At 34.9% G+C, this 25565-nt stretch overlaps 1 protein-coding gene across 1 annotated transcript in view; it reads left to right on the top strand.

Annotated features, from left to right (window-relative positions):
• ABCC5 (multidrug resistance-associated protein 5) overlaps positions 1-23236 on the top strand; it is a 59616-nt gene extending 36380 nt beyond the window's left edge. The window contains exons 7-11 of the mRNA XM_089814275.1: positions 13592-13806; positions 21221-21526; positions 21797-21860; positions 22004-22243; positions 22376-23236. Of these exons, the coding sequence (XP_089670401.1) occupies positions 13592-13806; positions 21221-21526; positions 21797-21860; positions 22004-22243; positions 22376-22500 (950 nt within the window). The 3' untranslated portion in view covers positions 22501-23236. The remainder of the gene's footprint in view (positions 1-13591; positions 13807-21220; positions 21527-21796; positions 21861-22003; positions 22244-22375) is intronic.
• The last annotated feature ends 2329 nt before the right edge of the window (positions 23237-25565 follow it).

The following is a 25565-nucleotide window of genomic DNA, read 5'->3' as shown; positions in this document are numbered from 1 at the left end:
ATCATGAAACAAATTGATATTTACTAATGGATTGTGGAAATCTGATAATGTTAAATGGAGTGTTTCTTGCTTGAATTGGTTGAATCTAAAGCCCTGGACTCTTACAAGATGAATGCGAAAGTGCTAGCAAGTGATGCTTAAGTTTGTCATAGTGAAGTCAAGGTGTAAGGAATTGCATTTCAAATTGATAGAGGAGCTCTAGGTAAGGAGAGAAGTGGGTCAAACCTCCTAATTAATAGGGTTGTAAGAGAAAGATTGTGAGATCAAACAAAATGGAGTGTTTCATGCTTGAATTGGTTGAATCAAAAGCCCTAGACTCTTGCAGGATGAATGCAGAAGGGCTAGCAAGTGATGCTTAAGTTTGTCATAGTGAAGTCAAAATGTAAGGGATTGCATTTCAATTTGATAGAGGAGCTCTAGGTAAGGAGGCGAGAAGTGGGTCAAACCTCCTAGTTAGTAGGGTTGAGACTTGGATATTTAGCCCTAAAGGGTCCTAGAAGTGACTTAGAGTAAGCTTAGAAAGCCTGGAGGTAGAGCCTCCCTATCAAATCTCCTTTATATAGCATGAATGATGTCTTGAACCCATACCCACAATTTTTATGATGGTCCTAATAAATTTAGTTACGTGCCCTAATGTGGATGGCACACTCCTCTTTCTATTGGTACTCATACCTCAACAACTCCATTTAACTTTGGAAATTGTAAAGATGGAGATTTCTAGATAACTCTATGATCCAATTTTCCAAGTATTGTCCATTAGGAAGAAATTGATTGATTTTGCAAATGATGTTAAGCAACATGCATAGTTTGGATCCTTGGATTTAATTCAAGTTTGTCAACTCAACAACTTAAAATGGTCATCAAAGATGCCTTTGCACCAAATATCATAACTTCAGATGATTGAAACTGTGTAAATTATGTGGTTTTATCTATACAATCATTAGCTTAAAGTTCTAGTGGTCAAGTCCCTCTACATTCCAATTGAATTTAGATGTTTCCCTTTGTATGACAAAATATACATATAGATATTGTAGATAATTAGTTAGTTATGGTCATATTCCCTCAGTAATGAATTTTAATTGAATTTAGATGTTTCCTTTTTTAGGACAAAACATACATAGATATTGTAGATAATTAGTTAGTTATGGTCATTTTTCTTCAATAATGAAATTTTCAATGAGGAGGAGATCAAGATTATGCATTATAAATATTCTCACCTATCAAGGAGTGGTGTTATACATGTAAATTGGGAGGAATACTAGACAAAAGGAAAATTTAAGCCTACTTGTGAACATATTCTTTGAAGCCTTTGAAGATGTCAGTGATGATTGCTACATTTAAACATAATACATAACTTTGCTAGTTGCGCCTATATTGATGCCTTGTGTGATGTCTAAGTGAAGCTAGGAACATTCGATTTAGAGGAACATTGAATCTTGAAGTATCACATTCTCCTATGACCTTTCATTCAATTAGAACTAGAGCTGGTCAAAGTTAAGATAATGGGAGAAACCTATTGATGTTTTGTAGCTCCAGTCAAACATATAGGACAATACTAATGTGGATATATATACATATATTTTTATTATATATGAGATATAATTTATATATATGTTCATATAAAGTATTATTTTATTAGAGAAATTAATATAATGATTAGTGGAATAGATAACTATAATTAAATCGTCATTATATTAATGAATAGACATGTCCCATGAAGGGACATGTCTCTTATTGGTTTATTCTCCATATAAATGGAAGAGATAATTTGCATTTGGAAAACACATACCATAGAGGCAGTGTTGTTACATTTGCAACGATCCAGAAAAACTAACATGGTATCCGAGCCAGCTGCAAATGTAGAAAAAAAGATGAAACATGCAAACTTCAACAACTTTTGCATGCATTTGTCGTGCCTATCACAAATTATAGTTGAAGATGTGGATAACATGAGGCTTATGGATATATGTAGGTACCTTTGATACCGCAACTTAGATTGTTTGGCAAAACCCCTCCATGAGATATTAACTGAACGAAATGGATTTCAATGATCACAATTTATAGACAAAAAATTGATATGGTGAAGAGCTTATAGACATCGCAAAGATCTGCTGAAGTCATGCCAAATCTTTCATTAAATAGCATCATATGTAATTGCCTAGTGCATAAACCATTTGACAAAATTCCTCCAAAATAAATGCTCCACCACAAGAGACACAGAGTGAAAATCGAGGGAAATAAACATTGGTGAACTACACAAAGAAGTAGTGGATAATACAACGGCCAAGTCAATAACATTTTTGCATTCCAAGTGCGTTGGTATATTAACTATTATTATTGCTGAGAATGTCGTCTTCATCGATGACTATGGATGGAGGTGAATGGAATTTCTCCAAACCATTGAGACAAGGAAAGTCACTAAAGTCCATGAATTAAGACGACGTGAGATTGATGAGAATGCTAAGGAGGACACTCAGAGAAGAGTACAATAAGTAGTTGCGTGGAAGAATAATGTTTGGGAGATTATAAAAGAGAGAACACATATAATCCATGTGACTCGTAAGGACGTGGAGGTCAATGTGTACTTGCAACTCACACCCTAACTAAAGATGGAGTGACCAAGAAAATAGGAGTAAGTAGTGGATTTCACATTCTACTCATATATGCGATGAAAGATATTGCACCTACACCAATCAAAGTCAACTGTCAGCAATACGAAGGATCCATAAAATAAAGGAAGACTTATATCCAGACATAGGTGGTAATCCCATGTAAGGAGGTCACACGGATGCTACCTAAAGGACAATTGAAAGAGGTGAGTACAGGTCACATATAATATAATTCGTATTGGATATTCTGATTATTTAACTATATATAAGGAATATAATTAATCATATATCTATGAGCTTGGAGGATGGAGCATTAATTTATGTAATGCTAAAGTGGATCAACTATTGTTTGAAGGGCATTACCCATTGACTACAAGAGATTAGTATTTTCTGATTATTATATCTTGAGAACTACTTTTTCCTTCTTGTAATTAATCTCTTAGTTGTATTCCTATATGTACTATAAGAGCTATTTGTCTCAATCCTTTCTTTTCTCTCTAGGAATGTTCTTGCAGAAAATGGAAGATTGATATCAGATTTAGAGGGAGTCCAAGGCAATATTAGGCAAGGAGCTCAAAAGATTGATATTTAGATGGGCCTACCCTTGTGTACATCATGAGGAAGTGATTACTTCCAAATGATTATCACTTGTATTTGTAGGAGTTGTTGAAAGGTGATGATCTTTCAATAACATAATCTATTGTGAATGACATCTTATGATGGCTGAAACAAATCATGATAGATTAAATATTGCATGGTGGATTAAGTTCCTTAAATAGACCATGAAAGTTCATATGGAGGCATTATTGAGAATGTGTGTGTACATACCGTATGAATATTTTGAGAACTTGGTGAATGATATGCAAATTGATGTTCAGGAGTGCTTTACATAGAGTACTTGGGTGAATATCATGTGACTTGATGTTCAAGAGGCCATCACTCACAGTACTTGGTGAACATCTTGCAACTCTACATTTAGGAGGCAATTACTCAAAGAGTACTTGGTGAATGTCATGCGGTGTGACATTCAAGAGGCCATTACTCTTAATATTGTTTCCCAAAGTACTTGGTGAATGTCATGTGACTTGACATTCAGAAGGCCATTACTCGATATTATGAGATGATATCTAAATGATGGATATCTTCGGATCAAAGATATCCTTAAGCTTGCTAACTTGATATTACATTGAGGTAATACATGTGTTTATCCTCCCTAGCTAAGAGGGAGTGTTGATGTTTTGTAGCTTTAGTGGGATAAAAATATAAAACAATACCAATGTAGATATATATACAATTTTTATTATTATATATAAGATATAATTTTTATATATGTTCATATAAAGTATTATGATATTAGAGAAATTAATATAATGATTAGTGGAATATATAACTATAATTAATTTGTCATTATATTAATGAATAGACATGTTCCATGAATGAACATGTCTCTTTTTGGTTTATTCTCCATATAAATGGAAGAGATCATTTGCATTTGCAAACGACATACCATAAAGGCAAACATTTGCGATGATCCAAGAAAACTAACAAAACTTATTGCTACATAACTTTTATTTTAGGGTCAATGTTTAAGAGTGAACAAGACAAATCCCTAGCACCAAAGTAGACACCTCCAGACAAGAAAAAGCCATCCAAGATAGTTAAATGTGCAACAAGCACTAATCCAACAGCCACTTAAATGCGAAGTGCCACAAATAGAAGGAATCGTTTGTGCATGTAGATGTAGAGGGTTCCTAAAAGATAGAGGTGAATATGGTTTTTAAGTTGTTTCTCCTCACAACATCATTCACTAGATATAGAAGCGAAGTGCCTATCAATTGAACATGTGGGTGTAGGGAAGCTTTTGGATTTTGGGTCAACATTGGTAGTGTGAAAAACCTCATTTTTGAAGCTACTATTGCATACCTAAATATGTGAACTACACATCATACACAATCTTACAATTAGGATGGATTAAATCTTGCAACAAATGAGGTAAATGTGTCTAGATAATGTCACTTTTTGATGAGGAGCTAGTATGTGACATGCTATTTGATTCTAGACACATAACCTTTGAGCATCTCAATTGTAACCAAGTTTACTCGACAATCCTTTAATCATCATCAAATTCCACCAATGATTCTGTTGTCCTGCTTTTTTTCACCACAAAATGTAGGTAACTGTGCAAAACTTTTTCAACTTAGTTTTGTGTGTCTTTGAGTTGATTCTTTATTTAAGTGGCTAACATTGATTAATTAATCAACCCCAATTGGTATAATGAATCCTTTTACTGAAGGCTTTTGTCAAGTCCTTTTCATTTTTCATTTCAATAAGCGTGCGCTTGAAGCCTTTAATGTCCTTTTTCACATTTTTGAGTGTGTGTTTTGTTGTTGGTCTTTTGGTTTTGTTCAATCTCTTGCTTTCGATCTTCCCTTCGATTCGGTATATCTTAGGGCTTAATCAAGCTTGGCAATCAAAAGATATGACTATTTTAGTGCCCAAAAGGTGGACTCTCCAGATGCAATTGCATAATTTAAAATATAATGTTATATTTTAATGTTGACATTCACTTTTTGAAAAATATAACATAAATTGACTTCATGTTATGTTTTTTTAGTTACTTCATTAAATTTTTCTCTTAAGTGACTTTATTAACTATATAGTTTGATTTATTTTTGAGATACTTCATGTTTTAATTCAAAACATCTAAGTTAATATTACTTTTTGAATGATATTTGTACATAATATATTAAACTGTATAGTGTAAATATTATTTTGACCCAATTAAATGATATTTCCTCAAAAATCAATTAGATATGTGCTTAATTGATGATTTAAGTTGTGCAAATACATGAATGTCAACCCATTTACATGTAAACATGTAAATGCCTTTAGAGAATGTGATTTTGTACTAGAGAGGCATTTTGAAATACTTAAAACATGTAAATGCATGTATCTTAAAACATGCATTGGGTCTCCAAGAGTGCAATTTGCATCTAAAGGCTTCAAGACATGAAAATGCATTGTTTTTAAAATATACAAAGAGCCTTGGAGAGTGCTATTTTGGACTACTTGCATTATTTTGACAATTTCAAAACATGCAACGACACTCCCAAGAGTGAGATTTGCATCTTGATTCCAAAAAAATGTATAAAACATGTTTTTTAGAACATGCAAAGGCACTCCAAGAGTGCGATTTTCTAAGTGACCAAATTCCATGCATTTTAAAACATGTAATGCCTTCCCAAGAATGCATTTGGACTATTCTTCATATGTTTTTGCAAGTTGAGACCATGATTTTGTTCTCCAATAGCAAAACGTTTTTGCCAAAAAATCTCCAGATCTGCCCATTGTATGGCTTGAAATCAATGAGACTAGGGTTGTTTTTGCACCTTCATGTATACCCATGCATTAGATGTTGAATTTCTTTGCAAAAAAATGACAATTTATGGTGTTTTGAGGGTATGTTTTAGTAAAAAATGTCCAGATTTGGAGTATTTAGATCACGTTTTTTTACCAAGGAGGAGCTGCTTCGGTGTTTCAATCCATATTCTTGCTATTAATGATCATGTTTTTGCCCTCCAATACCAAAAATGACATATTTTATGGCAGCTTGAGACCACGTTTTTGACAAAAAAACGTCTAAGAAAATGGTTTTTGCAAAAAAACGTTTGCATACTTGGAAGTTATTGAGCCTGTTTTTGGCATTCATATTCAAAAACGTCCCATTGATTGCTCATTAATGTCCATCATTTGCAAGTATTGAAGAAGTCAATATAGTTAATTTGGAGGAGAAACATATTCTTCAAACCTATCAATCTTCCATTTTTGGCTCCTTGATCACCAAGTAAGTTGAAGTTGTCAATCCTTTGCTATTTCATTGCATATTTTCATTCATCCTTGTACATTTGTCCAAAGATATGCCATGCATTGTGTAATTTTTCTTTAAATAAAATGAGAACTTCCATTTTTGAGTGTTTGGAATTTCACTATATTCCAAATTCGAATTTGCATAAGAGAGCAACTTGTTTTTTGTCATGTTTGAATCAAAGACCAAAGGTACGTGTTCGTTTTGTGTTTAATTTCGTTGGTTTGCTTGCTGTTTTGTTTTCCTTAACTTGAAGAAGTTGCAAGTTCTTTCCCAAGAACATTTGATCATTTCACTTCATTACACTTTTCATCTTTTCATGCAAGTGCATCACTTCACTCCATATGCGTTATCACATGTCAAGCTTCTTTGCATCTCATTCTCCATATGCATTTATATGTAATCTCATTCTCCATCCTCATTTACATGTAATCTCATCCTTCATTCCCACTTGCATTTTCATCCTCCGAGCCTAAATTGCATGTTCACTTTAAAACAACTATTACATGTAAATCACTTTACATGTAATTACATCTAAAGAACTCAATTTTGGTAAAAGATCACACTTTTAAACACCAATGTCGTCATTTGCACACATCCATATGCATCTCAATTTGCATTCTTGGCCATACCCACAAAAGGCCATCTTTGCTCACATGCAATCCACCCTCAAGATTCTGATTTTGGCCCTTTTCACCCAAATACAAATGCTTTTTGGTTAATTTCCAGCCATCATATGTGTTCCATAAGTATCTAATCCATACTTCGAACACTCATACCTCATGGGTTTGTCATTGTCACTCAAATCCCAACGTTTTCATGGATCCAATCCTATTGGAAGATGCTTTCATCTTCATGTTGCGGCATACTCTTCAAGATATGTCAGAATTTCTTCAAAGATCAGAGACATCCCGTTGAGAAGATATGCTTTGATCTTCTGGAAGAAATAATAAATTTGGTCTCCATTTTCCCAATGGTTGTCCAAGAACCTGAGTTTGTGTGGGAATGCGCCAAGCACTTTGCTTCAAAAAGAAAAAGTTAAAGGTGGTGATGGAAAGTTGTTTTGAGTTTACATTTGGACACTATCGAGAAGGTTTTAAAATTGTCAGAGATTCTAGAATGTGCTAATCTATAAAGGAGAATCCATGATAACTCGAACGAGAAAAAGCTTGATCACATCAAGTTTAAAATGACAACGGGCAATTCATTAAAGAGAGTCGCATGCTATTGAAAGATGCAACACCATGATTATCGAGGTGAATGCAGTGGCACAAAATACAAGAACTCCCGATCCTTTGATCATCTGGATTTGCATCAAGTACAAGGTCTTTGTTGACAATCTACAGGATTGATTCATTCAGAATCAACAACCTCAACATTTCTTCAAGTGTTTTTCATGTTTGTAGATTGGAGAGGATGTATTGCATGAAATCGTGTAATTACATGTAATTGGAGTACATGTCCACATGTCAAACATGTCGTGGAGTCTTCACAATAGATTTCACAAGTTTTCTTAAGCACAACCAGGCCTCTTTCATGAAGATGTGAGTGATTTGCAAATTGTTGTGTCGTATGTGTTGCCAAATATCAATACCATTGTGCACAAAGTTGCATATAGATCCTTACACCATGCACCATGTTTGTAAGGCTAGGAACCATGTGTGCTTAGATGCAATTCCTTGCTTATGTGCAAGTTTAGCACTTGGAAGCAAGCTTTCTTAGTAACTCAAAAACCACTTTTCGAGTTCATGTCCTTATGACATGTAATCCAATAATTTCTCACACCTAGTTTGATCAGGGCAAAGTTGGTTGAGTTCCTCCCCTTTTTTCTTAACTCCTTTTCCTATATAAAGGAGTGCCCCCTCATTGTAAAAATCATCTTTTGTTGTATGCAAGAAAGCTTTGCCAAACTTGTGCAAGCATAACTTTGATTGTGTAGTACCAACTTGGGAGAAAAGTGAAGAAAAGAAGCTTTTGGATTCAAAGCTTTGACCAAAAGCAATTGTGATAGAGAAAATTAGAAGCTTTGACTGTAATTTGTACCTATTGATTCATGTTATTATTGTGTGTTCAATAATAGAACAAAGTGAGTTAAGAAGTAATCGGAGCCAAAGCTTTGACTAGGAGCGATTGTGGTGATACATAGAGTAGAAGCTTTGATTGTAGCTTGTATTACCATCTCAAATTCACAAAAATTAGTTGGAATTTCCCTACTTCTGTAAGTCTTTGCGCCCCAATGGTAGAGGTTTTTCTTATAGAATAGAAATCATTTACTTTTGGAAGTCTTTGTGCCCCAATGGTAGTGATTTTTCTTATAAATTAGACAAAGAGGACTTAGAGCCAAACCAGTACTCTTTCAATTAGCCTTTGAGTTGATGTTGGTTTATCGGTATCATCATTTCTAGCTATTAGATAGAAGTATAGTTTAGAGATTTAATCTTGTCTATTACTCGCTCCGTGGGTAAGTAGATTCTTTCTTGAAAGTAAAGAGTAAAGAATATTAGTAACACCCCTTAAAGAATCTCGCAACTTCGTGGTTACCTTGAGTTGATCCAAGGAACGGTGAGAAGGGAATGGTGAGAAGGGGGAGCCTTCCCTTTAATGTGGAAGAGACTTGGTCTCATATGCTGTGGCTGGTCTACCTATTTTGTGACTAGATTTTAACAAAACTGTTAGTTGCAAAATATCCACCCAACAAATTCCACATGTCAAACATGTTGTGGAGTCTTCACAGTAGATTTCACAAGTTTTCTTAAGCACAACCATGCCTCTTTCACGAAGATGTGAGTGATTTGCAAATTGTTGTGTCATATGTGTTGCCAAATATCAATACCATTGCGCACAAAGTTGCATATAGATCCTTACACCATGCACCATGTTTGTAAGGCTAGGAACCATGTGTGCTTAGATGCAATTCCCTGCTTATGTGCAAGTTGTTTAGCACTTGGAGGCAAGCTTTTTTAGTAACTCAAAAACCACTTTCTAGTTCATGTGCAATCCTCTGCATTATGTGTGTTTGTGCAATGCCAAGGATTATGTTTCATGACCTTAATGATTTCATTTGCATCCAGTGACACAAATTCTTGTGCTTTAGCACACACAAGACACAGATTAGAATTCAATGCAAAATCTTGCACAAGCTCACAAACATTGTGCACCATATCCACACATCTTTTGGTGTTGTTTGATCACTTGCAGCTTGTTAGCATCATAGTTACAAGACTTGATTCAATTTTGGCAAGTTGATTTTTGACTCAAGCTTGGCGCTTAGACTTCATAGAGAGTTTCTAAAGATTTAAAGCTTTTACTTTACCCCTTCAATAAATCAACTTCAATCAAATGAGTTTTATAGTAGATTTAACTTGAATTAGACATCATTGCAAAATACATTAATATTCACATGTTTTATTCATGCAAGAACCATGGATTTGGATGTCCATGACATCAACAACTAACTTGCAACTTGTTAGCATCATAGTTACAAGACTCAATTCAATTTTGGTAAGTTGATATTTGACTCAAACTTGGTGCTTAGACTTCACAACTTTCAAAGAATTGAAAGCTTTTACTTTGCCCCTTCAATATATCAGCTTCAATGAGATGAGTACTAAAGTAGACTTAAGTTGAATTAGACATCATTGGAAACTACATATATTCACATGTTTTAATTATGTAAAATTCATGGATTTTGATGTCGAAGACATCAACTCAACAACTAAATCACAATATGGAGTCATGAATTGTGGTAAAGAGGAGCTTGTATCAGTCAACTCAACATCAAAAGCTTTATGTGGAGTCTTGTGCTTATATCTCAAAGAGTCGCAAATTTTTCTATATCAGTAGGAGCGTTACTTACAAAATGATGAACCAAAAGCATACATTTTCTTCAATAAACTTATTTCAGTTACTCGGGATATTTTCTTGGAAAAATTTGAAAGAAGAAAATAATTTGTTTTCAATTCGACATGACCCAAAATGATTTTTAGAAGTAGAGAAGGGGTTGGGGTTGGATCTACCAAAGAGGTCCAAGGATAGTGCCCTTGAAATGCTCTGAATTGTGATATAGGACAAGCTCAAGTGGTGTAGACCTTGCCATAAGAACTGGGTTAATGCCTTTGAGACCCCAAAAATATTCATGGCGCACACCATTTTGTATAACTATAAAAAAGTTGATGTCAGTGATGAGAGATTTTCACAAACTCTAAACTATAAAAAACTTGATGTTGATGATGTTCTAGAAATTGTCACAATTTGTAATAGGAGAGCATGCTCTTTTTGGATTCAATATTGTTCAAAACTTTTGCATCAACACTTCAGATCACACTCCATGATCCAAATTAACTTGTAAGAGAAGTAAAACCAAATGAAAGAAGTAAATGAATTCAAAAATCAAATCAATTGATGCAAAGATAGTTATCATAATAAAGAAAGGAAATCATATGAATATATAAGTTAATAAAAGAAAGCATTATTTGTGTCTATATCAGTGAAACATGGGGATGTGTAACCCATGAGTTTTTGGTATGCGGACAAGGGAACTCATTGTCTCCCCCCCACCCACCTCCATTTTATCATCCACATTCCGACCCCCTTAAACCCTTGAGTTTCTAGTACCAGGATGGGGCATTCCCCACCACCTCCATTTTGCCCCTTGCTTGTCACTGGGATGAGGGGATGGGACAATGTCCTTGGGATGACTGGGGATGATTGAGGATGCTTAATCATCCTAGGTATGTCTACATGCCCCTCATCAGCGAAAAAATTAATTAATTTTTTTTTTTAAAATTTGTTTTTAAATTTCCAATTGGTAGAAAAATATTTCAAAATTGAAGAATCTAAAGGCCACACAATTCCCTGGGAGCCTGCAAGGAACATTGCTCCTTTGACCCCACTAGAGGTCGTCGCCCCTAGGCCCCTACTTTCAAATTAAAAATCAAAAGAAAGTAATTGATGGGGAGATTGTGTCAAAACAAGTTGATGTTTTTATATCCACATTACTAAGTTCTAGTGATGAGGAGTTGCCTTGACGAAACCCCATTTTGACATTTTGTATTTATTTTGATATAAGGTACTCATTCTAATCATCTTTATGATATTTTTGGTATAATAGAGATCTTCCATCAGCCGATTTGATAATATCATTTATTCTTCTAATTTCTTATGGTAATTACTGCATAGTAACACGGGGACGCGTCCCCCCCTTTTGCCCTACACACTAGGGACAGGGACGCACTGGGGACTTGGAGACTTTGTTTCCCCGTCCCAAGTGGTGCCACCAAATTCCACCACCTCCGTCAAGGATGGGGGACGCCCGGTGTTAACCATTTGCTGATTTGACTATTTATGTTCAATGTTCGATGTTCCAATTCAATGCAATGTTCAAGTATTTACTCTTTTACATATTTATATCTTAAATTGCTATACATCTTTTCAGAACTAGCATTTTAAGTACCATATGTATAGTATATACAACCCCCCCAATCCCCAGCCGCTGCTCCCCCCATTGTCCCTCTGCCATCCCCAATTAAGGCCCTTTTGTTCTCCTATCCTAGAAATTTGACCCCTGTTCCCCCATCCATTAGGGCGGTGTTACTATGGTAACTAGTAATTGAGATTCAATAGTCAATTTCATTAGTTAAATGTTCAAGTAATACAATATTTAGTATTTGGCATTTGCAATTTTTCTATTTTACTTCTGATGTGTTATACATATTTTTATAACTAGCATTTCAAATAATATATGTATAGTATATGGTATATATATCACACACCCTATTGTCATCCCCCCAATGTCTCCAATTAAAGCCCTTTTTTCTCTGTAATGGAAACATGTCCTACTGGCCCTGAGTCCCCAAGCCATATGTCCCCATGTTACACTGGTCTAGAGATACAATGATGATGATGATAAAAAGACAAACAATATAAGAAATAATTATGTCATAAGAAAATATAATAACACCTAAGAAAATCATTTAAAACTATATGAAAATTCAAAACTTTATAACTACCCAAATCTTAGTAATAAAATTGGCTTGTTTTTTGGCAAGTCTGGTAGATTTGTTGGGTACTTAAGTTGCCACTGTACCCCACCTTTAGACTCGTTGATTTTGGGTCTTATTACTATGGTTAGCACAATGCATGACCAGGATACTACTAACTGCTAGAAAATAAAGTGCCACAAATGGAAGGCCAATTTCTTTAGTCTCTGTAATGACCTTTTCCGTCACAATTATATAAATTACAATTGTGCATCTATTGTATAATAGTTTATATTGCAAAATAGGATAGTTAGGAGGTAGCATACAACCACACATCTCCCACAAGAGTATGCATCTAGTCTGTTTAGGTGTTATATTCTTGTTTGTCTAGGCATCTTGTTCCCACATTGCTTGTTCCCTATAGAAATATGGGCAGCAGGTGCAGGTTCAATGCCTATAACACATCAGGGTCGTCAACTAGTGTGGTGTCCCCTAGATTACCTGAGGTTTTGATCGAGTCTCAGAAGGGCACACACCTTTCTACATAGCAAGGTACATCCTTTTTGACATTTCGAGTGGGTTTTTTTAGGGTTGGAGGGTCGAATAGAATAAATTAACAAAAAAAACACTTTAAAAAAGTCAAAGTGTTGCTTTGAGCCCAAAGTCGCCTTGAGCAACAACACCTGTTGCAAATTTGCCCAAATTCAGCCCAGGTCCATCTGATGGACTATGGACTGAATTTGGGGCTCTGCAGCCAAATTTGGACAGGATTTGATAAGGACCAAACTTTGAGGGTTGCAGGAATGAATCTGGTAACAACAGCCCTAGAATGTATCTTCAGGACATACAGAGGCCAAATAATTTAATTCGTAATTGAAATCAATTGGGCATACGGCCTGTATAGCTGGCGTCGCCGGATTGCAGTACTTTCTTCTTTCCATAATTTCCTTTTTTGCATTCAATATATCTTATCTTCAACATGTGATAAACAGTTCCTTTTATGATATTGCTCGTCTTGCTTGCTTTGCAGTTTGTGTTTGTAGTTTTTTCCTTTGATGGGTTTTCTAATTGTCTGCTTGAAGCAAGCAGTTTTATTATTTATCAAAATTCATATGCCTCATCTGTTTGATATGTGGCAGGTATGGCTGGTCTTGCAGTAACGTATGGTCTCACATTGAATGCAAGGCAAGCTCGCTGGATTTTGAGTCTGTGTAAACTGGAGAATAAAATAATTTCAATTGAACGGATTCAGCAGTATTCTTGTATTCCTAGTGAGGCTCCATTAGTGATTGAAAGCAATCGGCCTTCAGCTTCTTGGCCATTTAAGGGAACTGTTGATATAGTAAATTTGCAGGTAAGCAACTTCTAATTTCCTTGTCTATAGGTCTATATGATAATCTGGTGTTCTAGAAAATCTTGGTTTCTACTGACTGGTAAAGTATTCTAAAACCTTGTAATGGTTGAAATCTTGAGACTTGAAGCAGATTTTACTGTACATCTTGATTCCAAGACAAACTTTTCTCATTTCTCATTTACCATTACTTTTGATATAATATTTGGAAACCTCGTTTCTTATTTGATGCTTGTTATAGATTTAAAATGTTGATAGTTGACTGGTTATGCTGTCAGAGTCCAAACATGTTTTACCTGCCTTCAAAAAACACAAGTCAAATGTGTTATGGTGTGATCTCCAGAGATTGTTCCATTTTCTTCTAAATTGTAAATGTGATTTCCTGCAGTAAAAAAATAGATTTAAGTTTTATTCACCGCATAGTGATAGCAAAATGTATATGACGTTTAGTTGAACACAGAAGATACATAATAAAGCATTTTAACGGAGAGTTTGGTCTTTAGAACCAGAGAAGTGATAACGTGAATGTAAATGATAATTGTAGAGTACACTCTTTTAGAGTGGACCAATGGTGCCAGGCTGCTCACACTTCATCTTCTACGTTTACATGCACCAGAAACATTGGGGACTGGTATGATTAGAGTTTTCTAAATATAAAGACAACAGGATATCATGATTAGTTATTGCTTCCAATAAGGTACAGCTCTGATATTCTCTAAATGTATCTGTATGTGAAAAATAGTTTTATTCAACGTCTGAAAGCATCCTTGATATGCAAAATACAGTCACCTTCAAATAAAATACACCAGGGTCGGTAAATCTATACAGGTAACCAAATTTGAATCGGGTAATTGCTCGAAGCTCTAAGAAAGTGCTATTTGTGTCAGTGACACTAGAAATGTTACTAAATGTAACTGTGTGATGGAAAAGATGAAGTCTACACGAAATGGCAGAGGAAAAGTTAATGGTCTATAGTTTTATTATCCACAGCTACATGTGGTGAGAAGTTTCTCCTGTTCTAGCACAAAAGGATGATCCCTCTACATGGATGGAAAATGATTGTAGAGGGAAAATGATGATGTAGGAATGGAAATCAGTCTGCCTCAGGACTCGGGAGCAAGCAATTCTCAGATATCTCCTTTCCAGTTGCTGATCAGGTAAGAGACTTTACGTTCTGTTTTCCTATGTCTTGTTCAGCTTTTACTCCTGTGTGGAAGCCCAATTTGCCTCGAAGATATCTCCAGAGTTCAAGTCTGAATTGACTACCTCTGTATTCTTCTAATGAAAGCCTCCGAGCTTGAAAGATAGACTGACTGAATAGCTGTTTCACTCAATGGGGGGTCTCCTCTCCCTGTTTTGGAATTGGTATGGGAGAGTGATGGATCTTAAAGCCCTATGAACAGAAACCTATAGAGGATATCCATATTGCTAGTCCAAGTGAAGGGTCTATTTACTTATATTCTAATAACATGGTTTATTCTGCTCTAACCTTTTCTATTTTATAGGCTTGAGAAAATGAAGTTAAGCTGAGGGAGAAATTGAGTAAGCTTGACACTCTTACTCCTTTGACAAATGAAACGAGAGCTCTAGAAGAGTTTGAGTCCCTGCCTTATGGTAGGGTTAGAAGATAAATTATTTTTATGCCTTAGTTATATATTATATTTTGTGTGAAGTATAATGATATTCAATAAATTATTGAGTTGCTCATAAGAGAAGTAAAATATATTTATGTTTTAAATTTTATATATATCAATCTAATGAAAAATTAATTATAAAAAGATGGATGAAATTGTGAAACATCTCTATTTTTTTACATTCATATTCTTTATCATTTTCTCTCAAGATATTTTTTTATATTTTATCATAATTCAAACTTATATTTATTTAAAAAATTTGATATCTTCATAAATATATAATAATTTTAAAATATTTTATATCAATTTTTTTAAAGATAAATTTAAAATCTTTTTATTTATTATTGATTTAATTTTTGGGTCTAAATGTATTATCTGGAGAAAAATTAAAAGACTAAAATATTTTCAATATAATATTGTAGTTACTAATGTTGGGATTTACTATTTTAATAATATTTTAAAACATTACTATTATTAATCAGTTTGGTGGAAGAGCATTGGAGCAGTTTGAAGATATGAAAAGATTTTAACCATCCGTGATTGTGGTAGTTGAAATTTGTGAATGTATCACTTTTTTTCCTTAATCCTACCTTTGAAACTAAGGAACAAATTTAACAACATTCCTTAAAGGAAATGATGGTAGACACTTACCATACCATATGGTTCTTTTGTGATGCTAGATTTAAAAATATAGTTTTATTATTATAATTATTACTCCAATATGAACTCATCATCTTTCTATATCAAATTTTATATTTCTTCTAAACCCATACAATGCAATGAGCACTTTCAGAAAATGCATATACGTTATGGTTATTCTATAGATTTTGAACAATGATCTTGGTTTATTTGAAGCGGTAGAGAGGAAGCATTGAGTTGCAGCAATGCTTTAACGTTGAGAAAGTTTCGGGGGAACAGGTCGCCAAGCAGCAGGAGGTATGGCCGTGCAAAATTTCAGGGGTTTCTTTAGTTTTGAAGTAGTTGGAGCTTTTTGTTCAATTTTTTAAGAAGTTTGGTAATTCTTGGACGAGTTAATGGGGATCCTTTGTGACGCGCGCGGTATGCTTGGACCGCAGTCGTTAAGATCTGTAAATGTCTTTTGCTCTCTACTTTAACCATTATATTGCATCTAATTCTCATTTTAGAAGACTACTTAATGTAGGCCATGCCCAGTTTTTTCCACAGCCTTACCGCATGTTTCTATGCTCCTAGCTAGGGTTCCACAGAGGCGCACAGATGCGAATGCTGCCATTAAATCCTAGTTGACGACCTGAGTTCAAGTCCACAAACGCCCACATTCCCAGGGGAAAATGATGATAGTTGAAGCCGAAACCCATGTTTTGAAGTGAGAATTTTGGAAGCCGAGGAACATTCCAGATTTTTTTGAAGTAATTTTACTGTTAAAAAAATAATTTTACCCCTAGCAAAAATATAACTGGCCAACCACAAATTAGAAATTGTTGTTTAAAATTTAATTAAAAAATAAAGTGATTTTTAGACTTTAGAGAACTCAGTAACTTTGATTGGAAAAATAATTGTTACCACCACTGAAAACATTAGTTCCCTGCCTATCAATACGCAGGGACTAACAATTGAATAGATACGCCATAAACATTTGTGACTGCCAGCAGTACCCATGGAAGCCAATTGGATTTTTGTAATCCAGGCGAATTAAATGACTGCAACTAGGGCCATCTGGGGAAAATTGAATTCCACATGCTGCCAAGAAATAAGCTGCTTAAATGACTATTTTCAGCAGCACTCTGTCACAAGCAACCTGCAAGGATTCAATCTTTAAGACAAACAACTGAACTAGTTTTTCATCTCGAGATCGTCGAGCAATGATATAACATGACAATCATACTGACCCAAATTAGAACAAACCCTGTCAACACTATTCCAAATTCAAATATGTATCTTTTGGGAAGTATCAAAGGGTAACTTCAAGATTCCCACTTGTATTTCTAACATATAATTGATTTATAGTCTCGAATCATAGAAGAATATGTTTGTTTCTTGTTATTCAGGTATGTGTGTACGGAAAATTCTTTTCCCTTGGATATGGGTATGGTTCCTATTGTCAAAGGTAGGATACTATTGCAATCATTCAATTCTACAATTTAATTAACCAATCATACCACAGAATTAATGCAACTTCTGTAGTTTATATTTATTTTTTATTGACATAATTACGTAAATCTTATTTTTCCTTAATTTGATTGGTCAATCCTAATTTTTTAAGCAAAAAATATGATAAAAAACTTGTGACTGTCATTTGTACAAAGTGTATAGGACAAACATGACAAGAGTCAAATTTGATGAGATAAATGAACAGTGGGCAGTAGCATATTATTTATTTGTACAGAATCATTAATAACTTGACCATATGCATTAAAATCTGTACACATGTTTGTACAACATCACCATTTACTGCTGCCATCGGCATTGACTTCACTATCAAGCCTACATTAATGCAATAAGGCAAAACACTAATTTCTTAACGAGGCAAGAGAATTAAACTATAACAAAATAAAAATTAATAAATGATTGATGGTGAACCTTCTATATTCACAAGTTTGAATTCCCACTACTTTAATTCATTCAAACGTCCTTTTAAATAAACATTATTCTTTCTTCTTTATTTTTAATTGGGCATTATCATCTCTTACATTAGCATGTGTTTCAAACGCATGAATATAGCAATACCATAAATTCATAAGGTTTGCAACCACAACAGGGGTACACAACCACAATAGCCCATTAATACACACAACATCAATTTAATTTGAATCATATTTGACAGTTATGTTAGAAATATATATCATTAAAAATTTAAATTACATTACTAATATTTTTGATTAATTATTTATGGAAAAAATCTAAACAAAATAATAAAAACTGAAATCCTAAAGATTTTTCTTCACAATGTGCAAAGAAAATGTAATTTGATTTTTCAACTTCCACTTCAACTTGTTGCTACTTCTACCTCTAACTGGGAATTAAAGGAATCATGGATGACCTGGACTCTACTAGATGTAATGCCGCCGATGACTCCACCCATATAGTACAAGGTTCTAAGGAAACACTCACATGGGTTTTAAATAAATATATCATCTCCAATCCCATTGAATTGGATGCAAATTAAAGATTCAAAACTAATCGTAGTTAAGTGCATTCAATCATCGGCTTACAATACAAGACACCCTTACCATCAGCAAGAGGTTAGTGGCCCAAATTTGTTTGAGTCAAACAAGTAAGCATCCACAACAACTTACATTTAACTAAACCACTTCAACACAAAAAATAACCCACTTTAAGTGAAAGATTGAGGAAACCATGCAACACTTCACAACATTATTAAGTAATCCACCATCAAAAAACCAATAATGAATTATCAGTTACTTTGACAACTATTATAGCAACAATTTGATCAAGTCTCTCCCTTAGCTAGCCGACCCTTCTCTAGCTCTTTGGTTCCACCTCCTAAACTAATGCCTTATAAATGAGAAGGCCTTGACAATTTATAGTTGCTCAAATACAATGAAGGGCCAAAATACATTAAAGATCAAGGGCTAAGATTTAGTCCCACAAACCCTAATAAGAGTTATCAAAAAAACACATAAATTACACGAAGACACCACAATGTGGGCCAATAAGAAAATTACAAAACTTTTGATAGCCAATGAGAGAATAGGACACTGGGACACTTGGCATAATTTGATTGATGGTGCTTGAATCTGGAATTTTTTTATTGGTGGAGTCTACTCGATGCCATCTCACCATAGGTCTTTTTAATCCTTTGATGAGGACAAAAAATTTCTAACTCTGAATAACTCTTTCAAAAATCAATTCTTGTTTAACTTTTCTCCATCCTTCTGAAATATTTCTACATCTAGTCCAACTTGAATTCTTATTTGTATCTATAAGCTTGACATGTGGTGGGATCCCTTAATATCCCAAGTTGAAAAGAATTTTTTTCCATTCATAGACTTTGATTCTTCTTCTTTCTAGGATTCCCCTAACCTTGATTTGTATCTATAAGCTTGACATGTGGTGGGATCCCTTAATACCCTAGTTGAAAAGAATATTTTCCATTTGTAGACTTTGATTCTTCTCTTTAGGATCTCCCCTAACCTTGATTAGGGGTTGAATTGCACTATGATGACTTGAAACTTCCTATTGTCTGAAAGTCTTTGAGCTTGAATTTGCTATCCTCTCCTTCAATGAAAACGACCTTGCAAAACAAAGCGAGGAAAACATGCATCAAGGCTACAAAACAATGAAAAGAGACAAATAACCATAAAAAAAGGTCTTATGATTTTCTTGAAATATAATTTCGTTAGATTCATCCTCCCTTTTATTGAAATATATTTTTCGTGAGATTCATCCTCCCTTTTATTTAATTAAGACTTATTATCATCAAGGGAGCTTCCAAATTAAAATTTCAGTTTGTTCAATAAAGTTCCCCAGTTATCAGACTTAATTTTATTTCGATGATCCCTCAACCATTCATTTTATTCCACTTTGTTAATATAGAAAATCAAAAGTTCGATTTTAATTAATAATGTTGACATTTCAGTTAGGCAAGCCCGCTAGAATTTTAATCATTATTGAAAATTTGAACATTTTTGAACAGCTGTAGGATAATAATAATATCCCTGCATTCATATCACCACCCCTTAAATAACACCAAGGAAGCTTGTTGCCTGCTAATGATACATATCGCTACCCAGATAGATAACTTGCTGGCTTTGATAATGTCAATTCGCTGCCCACTAATGGTTTATCACTGGTGTTGTGACAAAGAGAGATCATCATTTTTGAATGGGTGCAAATTTGCAATAATGATTTCATTTGATCTCTTTATATAGCTGATGTATGAGGCCGGGTCTGACTTTGAGTTAGCTGACTTGGCCTTCCAACAATCAATAAGAATTGTATTTGATTTAATTACTCCCAAAATTGCCCATAAACAGCTCTTGAAGAAGCCAGGCGCTGGGGCTGCCGCAGAACCCAGGGACAAACCTGGACTGGAATCCAGAGCTAAAGTGCAAGAGTCTGGTAACATTGGTTTCAGCCTCTCTTTTTCTTTGGTCTGTTTAATAATTGTTTCTTTTAGATGGGATGACAAGAGGGAACAAGCTTTTTAGAAGATTATGGAATAGCCGAGGTCAGCCCTTGTGTTGGTCCCTTATCAAGATGACAAGTCCCTTCCTCTGTACATATCGGCATTTGTAGCACAAAATGATCAAAAAGGAAAATAATGTGCCATCTAATATCTGGAAACTGTGTGGAACGAAGACATTGTCATTGTAATGGAGGATGTGTATAGTAAATACTATAATAAGATATAGACAACAAAAACGTTTCCAACTCCAATTCATTGTGAAATGAATCAAGCAAGATTTGTATAATTTGACAAAAATTGAGTACTAGCAGAATTATAGAATACAACCTGCGCAGATTGTATATTATACAACCACATGCATCCCCATGTTCTTTAGGGAAAGTGCTAATTGTCTCATACAGGTTGGATATTTTGATAAATATCAGGGTGACATGTTAGGTACGTGGTACTGAATATTGTTTGCCATTCCGAGATGTACTGTAAATTTTTGAATAATGGTTCTCTCTAAACTAACATGTTATTTGGCTTCCTCGTGAAGACCTTAGCATGCTAATTTTTTTATTGTTCCACTTTGGAATGATCTACGTTATATCTGAACTCGTACTTTCATTTAGTTTTATTGTTAAAAGAAACTTCTTGTGGATTCAACTGACAGGTGAAATATAAAGAGAGTCTTCCAAAGGTTCTACATGGTATAACCTGCACATTTCTTGGAGGGACGAAAATAGGGATAGTGGGTCGGACAGGCAGTGGGAAATCTACACTAATTCAAGCCTTGTTTCGGATGGTGGAGCCTGTGGATGGAAGAATTGTCATTGATGGCCTAGATATATCAACCATTGGCTTGCATGATCTGCGCTCACGTTTAGGCATTATCCCACAAGACCCAACTTTGTTTGAGGGTACAATCCGTTTCAATCTCGATCCTCTTGAAGAACATTCAGACAATAAAATCTGGGAGGTATGCTCTTGAATGGTGATAATAATTTTCGTAACTAGAAAACTCTGATCAAGAACATGAGATAGTATTGCATTATGATAGTGTTATTGATTTGTGCCTTAAAAATCTGGGAGGTATGCTCTTGAATGGTGATAGTAATTTTTGTAACTAGAAAACTCTGATCAAGAACACAAGATAGTATTGGATTATGATGGTGTTATTGATTTGTGCCTTAATGGCGATCATGATATGCCTGTGTTACTTGACCATGAAATGGGTTTTGTTTTGCAGGCTCTTGACAAGTGTCAGCTTGGAGATATAGTACGGCAGAAGGAAGCAAAACTCGATAGTCCAGGTTGGTTTTGTTGTCGATGCTAACTTAAGTGCTTAGATGTTTGTTTCATCTCATTTACATGGATCATCTGCAGGCCGGTGGCTTTGCATTTAAATCTAATGACGCTTTTCCGCTTAGAAGTGATGGTGGACATGTTATTGCAGTGACAGAGAATGGAGAAAATTGGAGCATGGGTCAGAGGCAGCTTGTATCTTTAGGTCGAGCATTGCTGAAACAAGCCCGTATACTGGTGCTTGATGAAGCAACTGCATCAGTGGATACAGCGACTGATGGCGTCATTCAGCGAACAATTCGTGCTGAGTTCATGGATTGTACTGTCATTTCTATTGCACACCGTATTCCAACAGTAATAGACAGTGATCAAGTTTTGGTTTTAAGTGATGGTAAATATCAGGGTGCTCATTGTGTATTCAATTTTCTTTAGGCTTAAACTAAACTGTGATACTAGAATTACAAATTTGAAGATTTCTTTCTAAACTAACAGTTTTGAGTGGGGTTACTATCACTGGTTTTAGGTAAGGTGGCGGAATTTGATACTCCATTAGCACTTCTAGAAGACAAATCATCTTTGTTTTTCAAACTTGTATCGGAGTATTCAATGAGGTCGAGTAGTGTTTCCGATGTGGCAAACATGAGCTAGACACAGATTGTAAATTACAGCGGTGTTTAAGGGATTGCCTAGGAAGTCCGGCCTATGCGATCGATCGTGATAAAAACGGACCTAACAAAGTAGCATTTGCACTTTCGCTGGGCTGTGCCGTCATTTAGCTACTAACCGAAATTCTCAGTTGAATTGAGGAAGTCAGCATGCAACTGATTTCCAGAACGGGGAGCAGAATTCCTAAAGTAAATCTCTTATTTTTCCCAGGTGAGGTCAAAATATGACCAATGAGCAGATATGAGCATTCGTAGCTGAAAAGAATTTGTTTGTGGACCACTTACCCCAGTTCCCTTTTAAGTGTTATAGATGGCCTTTGGTATCTTGGTGTCAGCTACCGATACATGATCATCTTGTAGCACATTTATCCTGTTTGGGTGTCATTCATGTAATGGTGCTCTGCAATTCTCATCTTTGTAAGAACACGCGAGTTGGGTCAAATATTTTAAATGTAATTGTATTATGATCAGGAATTCTGAAGCCATTTTCTAAGTACATGAGAATCGGGAATGCTTCGTCAATTGTGAAGCATCGCTTCCTGTTAAGGCCTTTGGATCTTCTTTACTCTCAATTTGTTTTTTAACAGTTGAGCAATCCGATTTCAAAAGCAGTCTATATTTTGGAAGCAATATTAACTTATTAATTGAAGCGGAGAACAATGTTTTAAGAGATTTTGAATAGAAAGTGAAAATTAAGGAGGAGTCCATTTGAGTTTTTATATCTTCGTGAGGATTTCAGAAGTACTGTATTTTATGATTATTTCTAATTAATGGGTCATATTTTTAGTTTGAAGGGATTATTGAGAGAACAAGAGCTTTTGTATTCCTAATGCCATACACCGGATAATGAGGTTGTGTGACAGATGCATGTTGCGTTTGTATCCCATTTTTGTTTTGAATGGCGTATAACGTTCAACTAATTTCTATTGTGGGCATCGTGTAACTTGGAATCTTTTTTTCATTTATTCATTTGATTTCTGTATTCTCGTATCAAATGGAGGACTGATTAATGTTCGATATTTTATTTGCTTGCAAAATCGATATGTGATCTTTTATCTCACATGGTTTTATTCGAGTCTGACATTCAGTAGAATTCAGCACATAAAAATCAATACTCCGTCTAGATCAATGCATATAATTTTATTCGAGCGCAAGTAGGTGTGCAACATTCCATAGAGTTCAGCACATTAAGCAAAGATCAACCATTCAAACTGTTAAAGTAAGCATATTACAAATAGAATCATGCCAGTAGAATTTCGATCATGAGATATTGGGGTAGCTTTAGTCGGATCGATTCGATCATGAGATGTTGAGATATTGTTGATGAGATGTTGAGATATTGTTGATGGTATATATATGGTTATTTATATTATTATTATCTAATGATGATTATTTAACGAACATTATATTGATGGAAAGCTGAGAACGTTCTCAAGAAATCATTTTCGTTTCATCAATCTAGATGAAAAAAAAGTCAGTCAGCTATATGGTTGAAGTCAGAAACACACAACTCTCATATTTAGAAGTCTTTAAATCTGCATTTGGAACACACCAATAACAATGACAGTGTAATACACTTGCAGAAAACAATCCTATATAACATTTATATAACATTAACATGGTATTAGAGCAGGCTGTAAATGTCATCAACATTTCATCCATATATCATGAATGATGGAAGAAGATCATGACGATCATAAACCGAGCTAATATAATATAACTGAACTATTGTACAGAGACAATCTATACAAAGAATATCTACTTACAAGTGTCAATTTTTCTGGGTGCATATATTTGGTGGGCCAGTCCACTGAAGACTACATTTGAGGAATGGAATAATACTTCCAGACTCGATTCAATTATAGTTCGATTATATTTTATTTGGCCCTGTTGAAATATTTTATCAGGCCCATCTTTAGTTCAAGAAGATTTTCCAAGGCTTGGAGCAGCTATTAAAGCTCAAGGAAATATTGTAAATTGTTACCAGCTCTATTGGAACGGCAATTAATATTTTAATCCTAATGTTCTGACTTAGCTGGGTGAAATATTGGCCTGGCTTAACCATCACTCACTAAGCTTTGACCGCTTAGGTGGCTGGTGTGGGCCCATATAGCATTTTGTCCCTTTTCCGTTTTCTATTACGGACGGTTGTTTTAACTCTCCCAGGGGATAGTGACAGTTGCAGTTAGCCAGTGACACCGACAGCTGCAGTTAATTTGAATTTCGTTTTTAAATTTGCACTCCCGCCTATGAAAAGGGATTATTACTTTGCCCGCTCATTTTAGTGTGTGATGGTTAAGCCAGGCCGACTCAAAGGCCCTGAGCAGTAGTTACTGTCATTGCGCTGCTGAACACGGACATAGACATACTCTTCCCTGCTCGAATCTTCAACTGTTGTCTCCTTGGACGGATCAAAAGGACTGAGACCATCAGTAATCAAATGTGATAGCAAGTAGTTTTCGAAAACTGCTCGTCTCCTGACTGAAAATCTCAGACCCACAATTGATCTGCCTCAACCTGGCCTTCTGTAAGCTATGAAAATGGGCCAAAGACAACCAGAATAGAGCAACGAGCTTGAAGAATGCGAGTGGGATAAATGGAAATGAGTTTTTTTGTTTTCTATTCTCTCCGGAAATCCCAATTAGTGATGAAGTAAGGAACTTGGAAGCTATATTTTTTCGCTTTCTTTTTCCTTCTTTCCCCTTTCTTGGCAGAATGAATTAAAAAGCGTTAAAGATTAGTTATTGTGTAACTACCACATACCCCACTCTTCTATCGGCATATTAGATATTCACTTATTCTTTTATTCTCAACAAACTAGAATTAAATTTGGTTTAATAAGTGCCAAATGGAAACATGATCATCCATGCATTTGCGTATGAAAAGAACAGGTTGTGACATTGAGGTTTGGATAGTGTTTGGTTTAAAAAGAAAGATTTATAAATAGTAAATCAAATGACAGTAAATATTCTTGGACCATTCAATTCTCGCGCCCAAACAAAATAACCAATAAAGATTTTGATTTGAGTTTAGTTGAGATTGTGTTTT

The sequence above is a fragment of the Cupressus sempervirens genome, chromosome 2 (genome assembly GCF_028749045.1).
Source record: "Cupressus sempervirens isolate cs-2001-9-10 chromosome 2, ASM2874904v1, whole genome shotgun sequence".
Taxonomy (NCBI): Eukaryota; Viridiplantae; Streptophyta; class Pinopsida; order Cupressales; family Cupressaceae; genus Cupressus; species Cupressus sempervirens.
The sequence above is the reverse complement of the archived record's forward strand: the minus strand, read 5'-3'. Positions and strand labels throughout refer to the sequence as shown.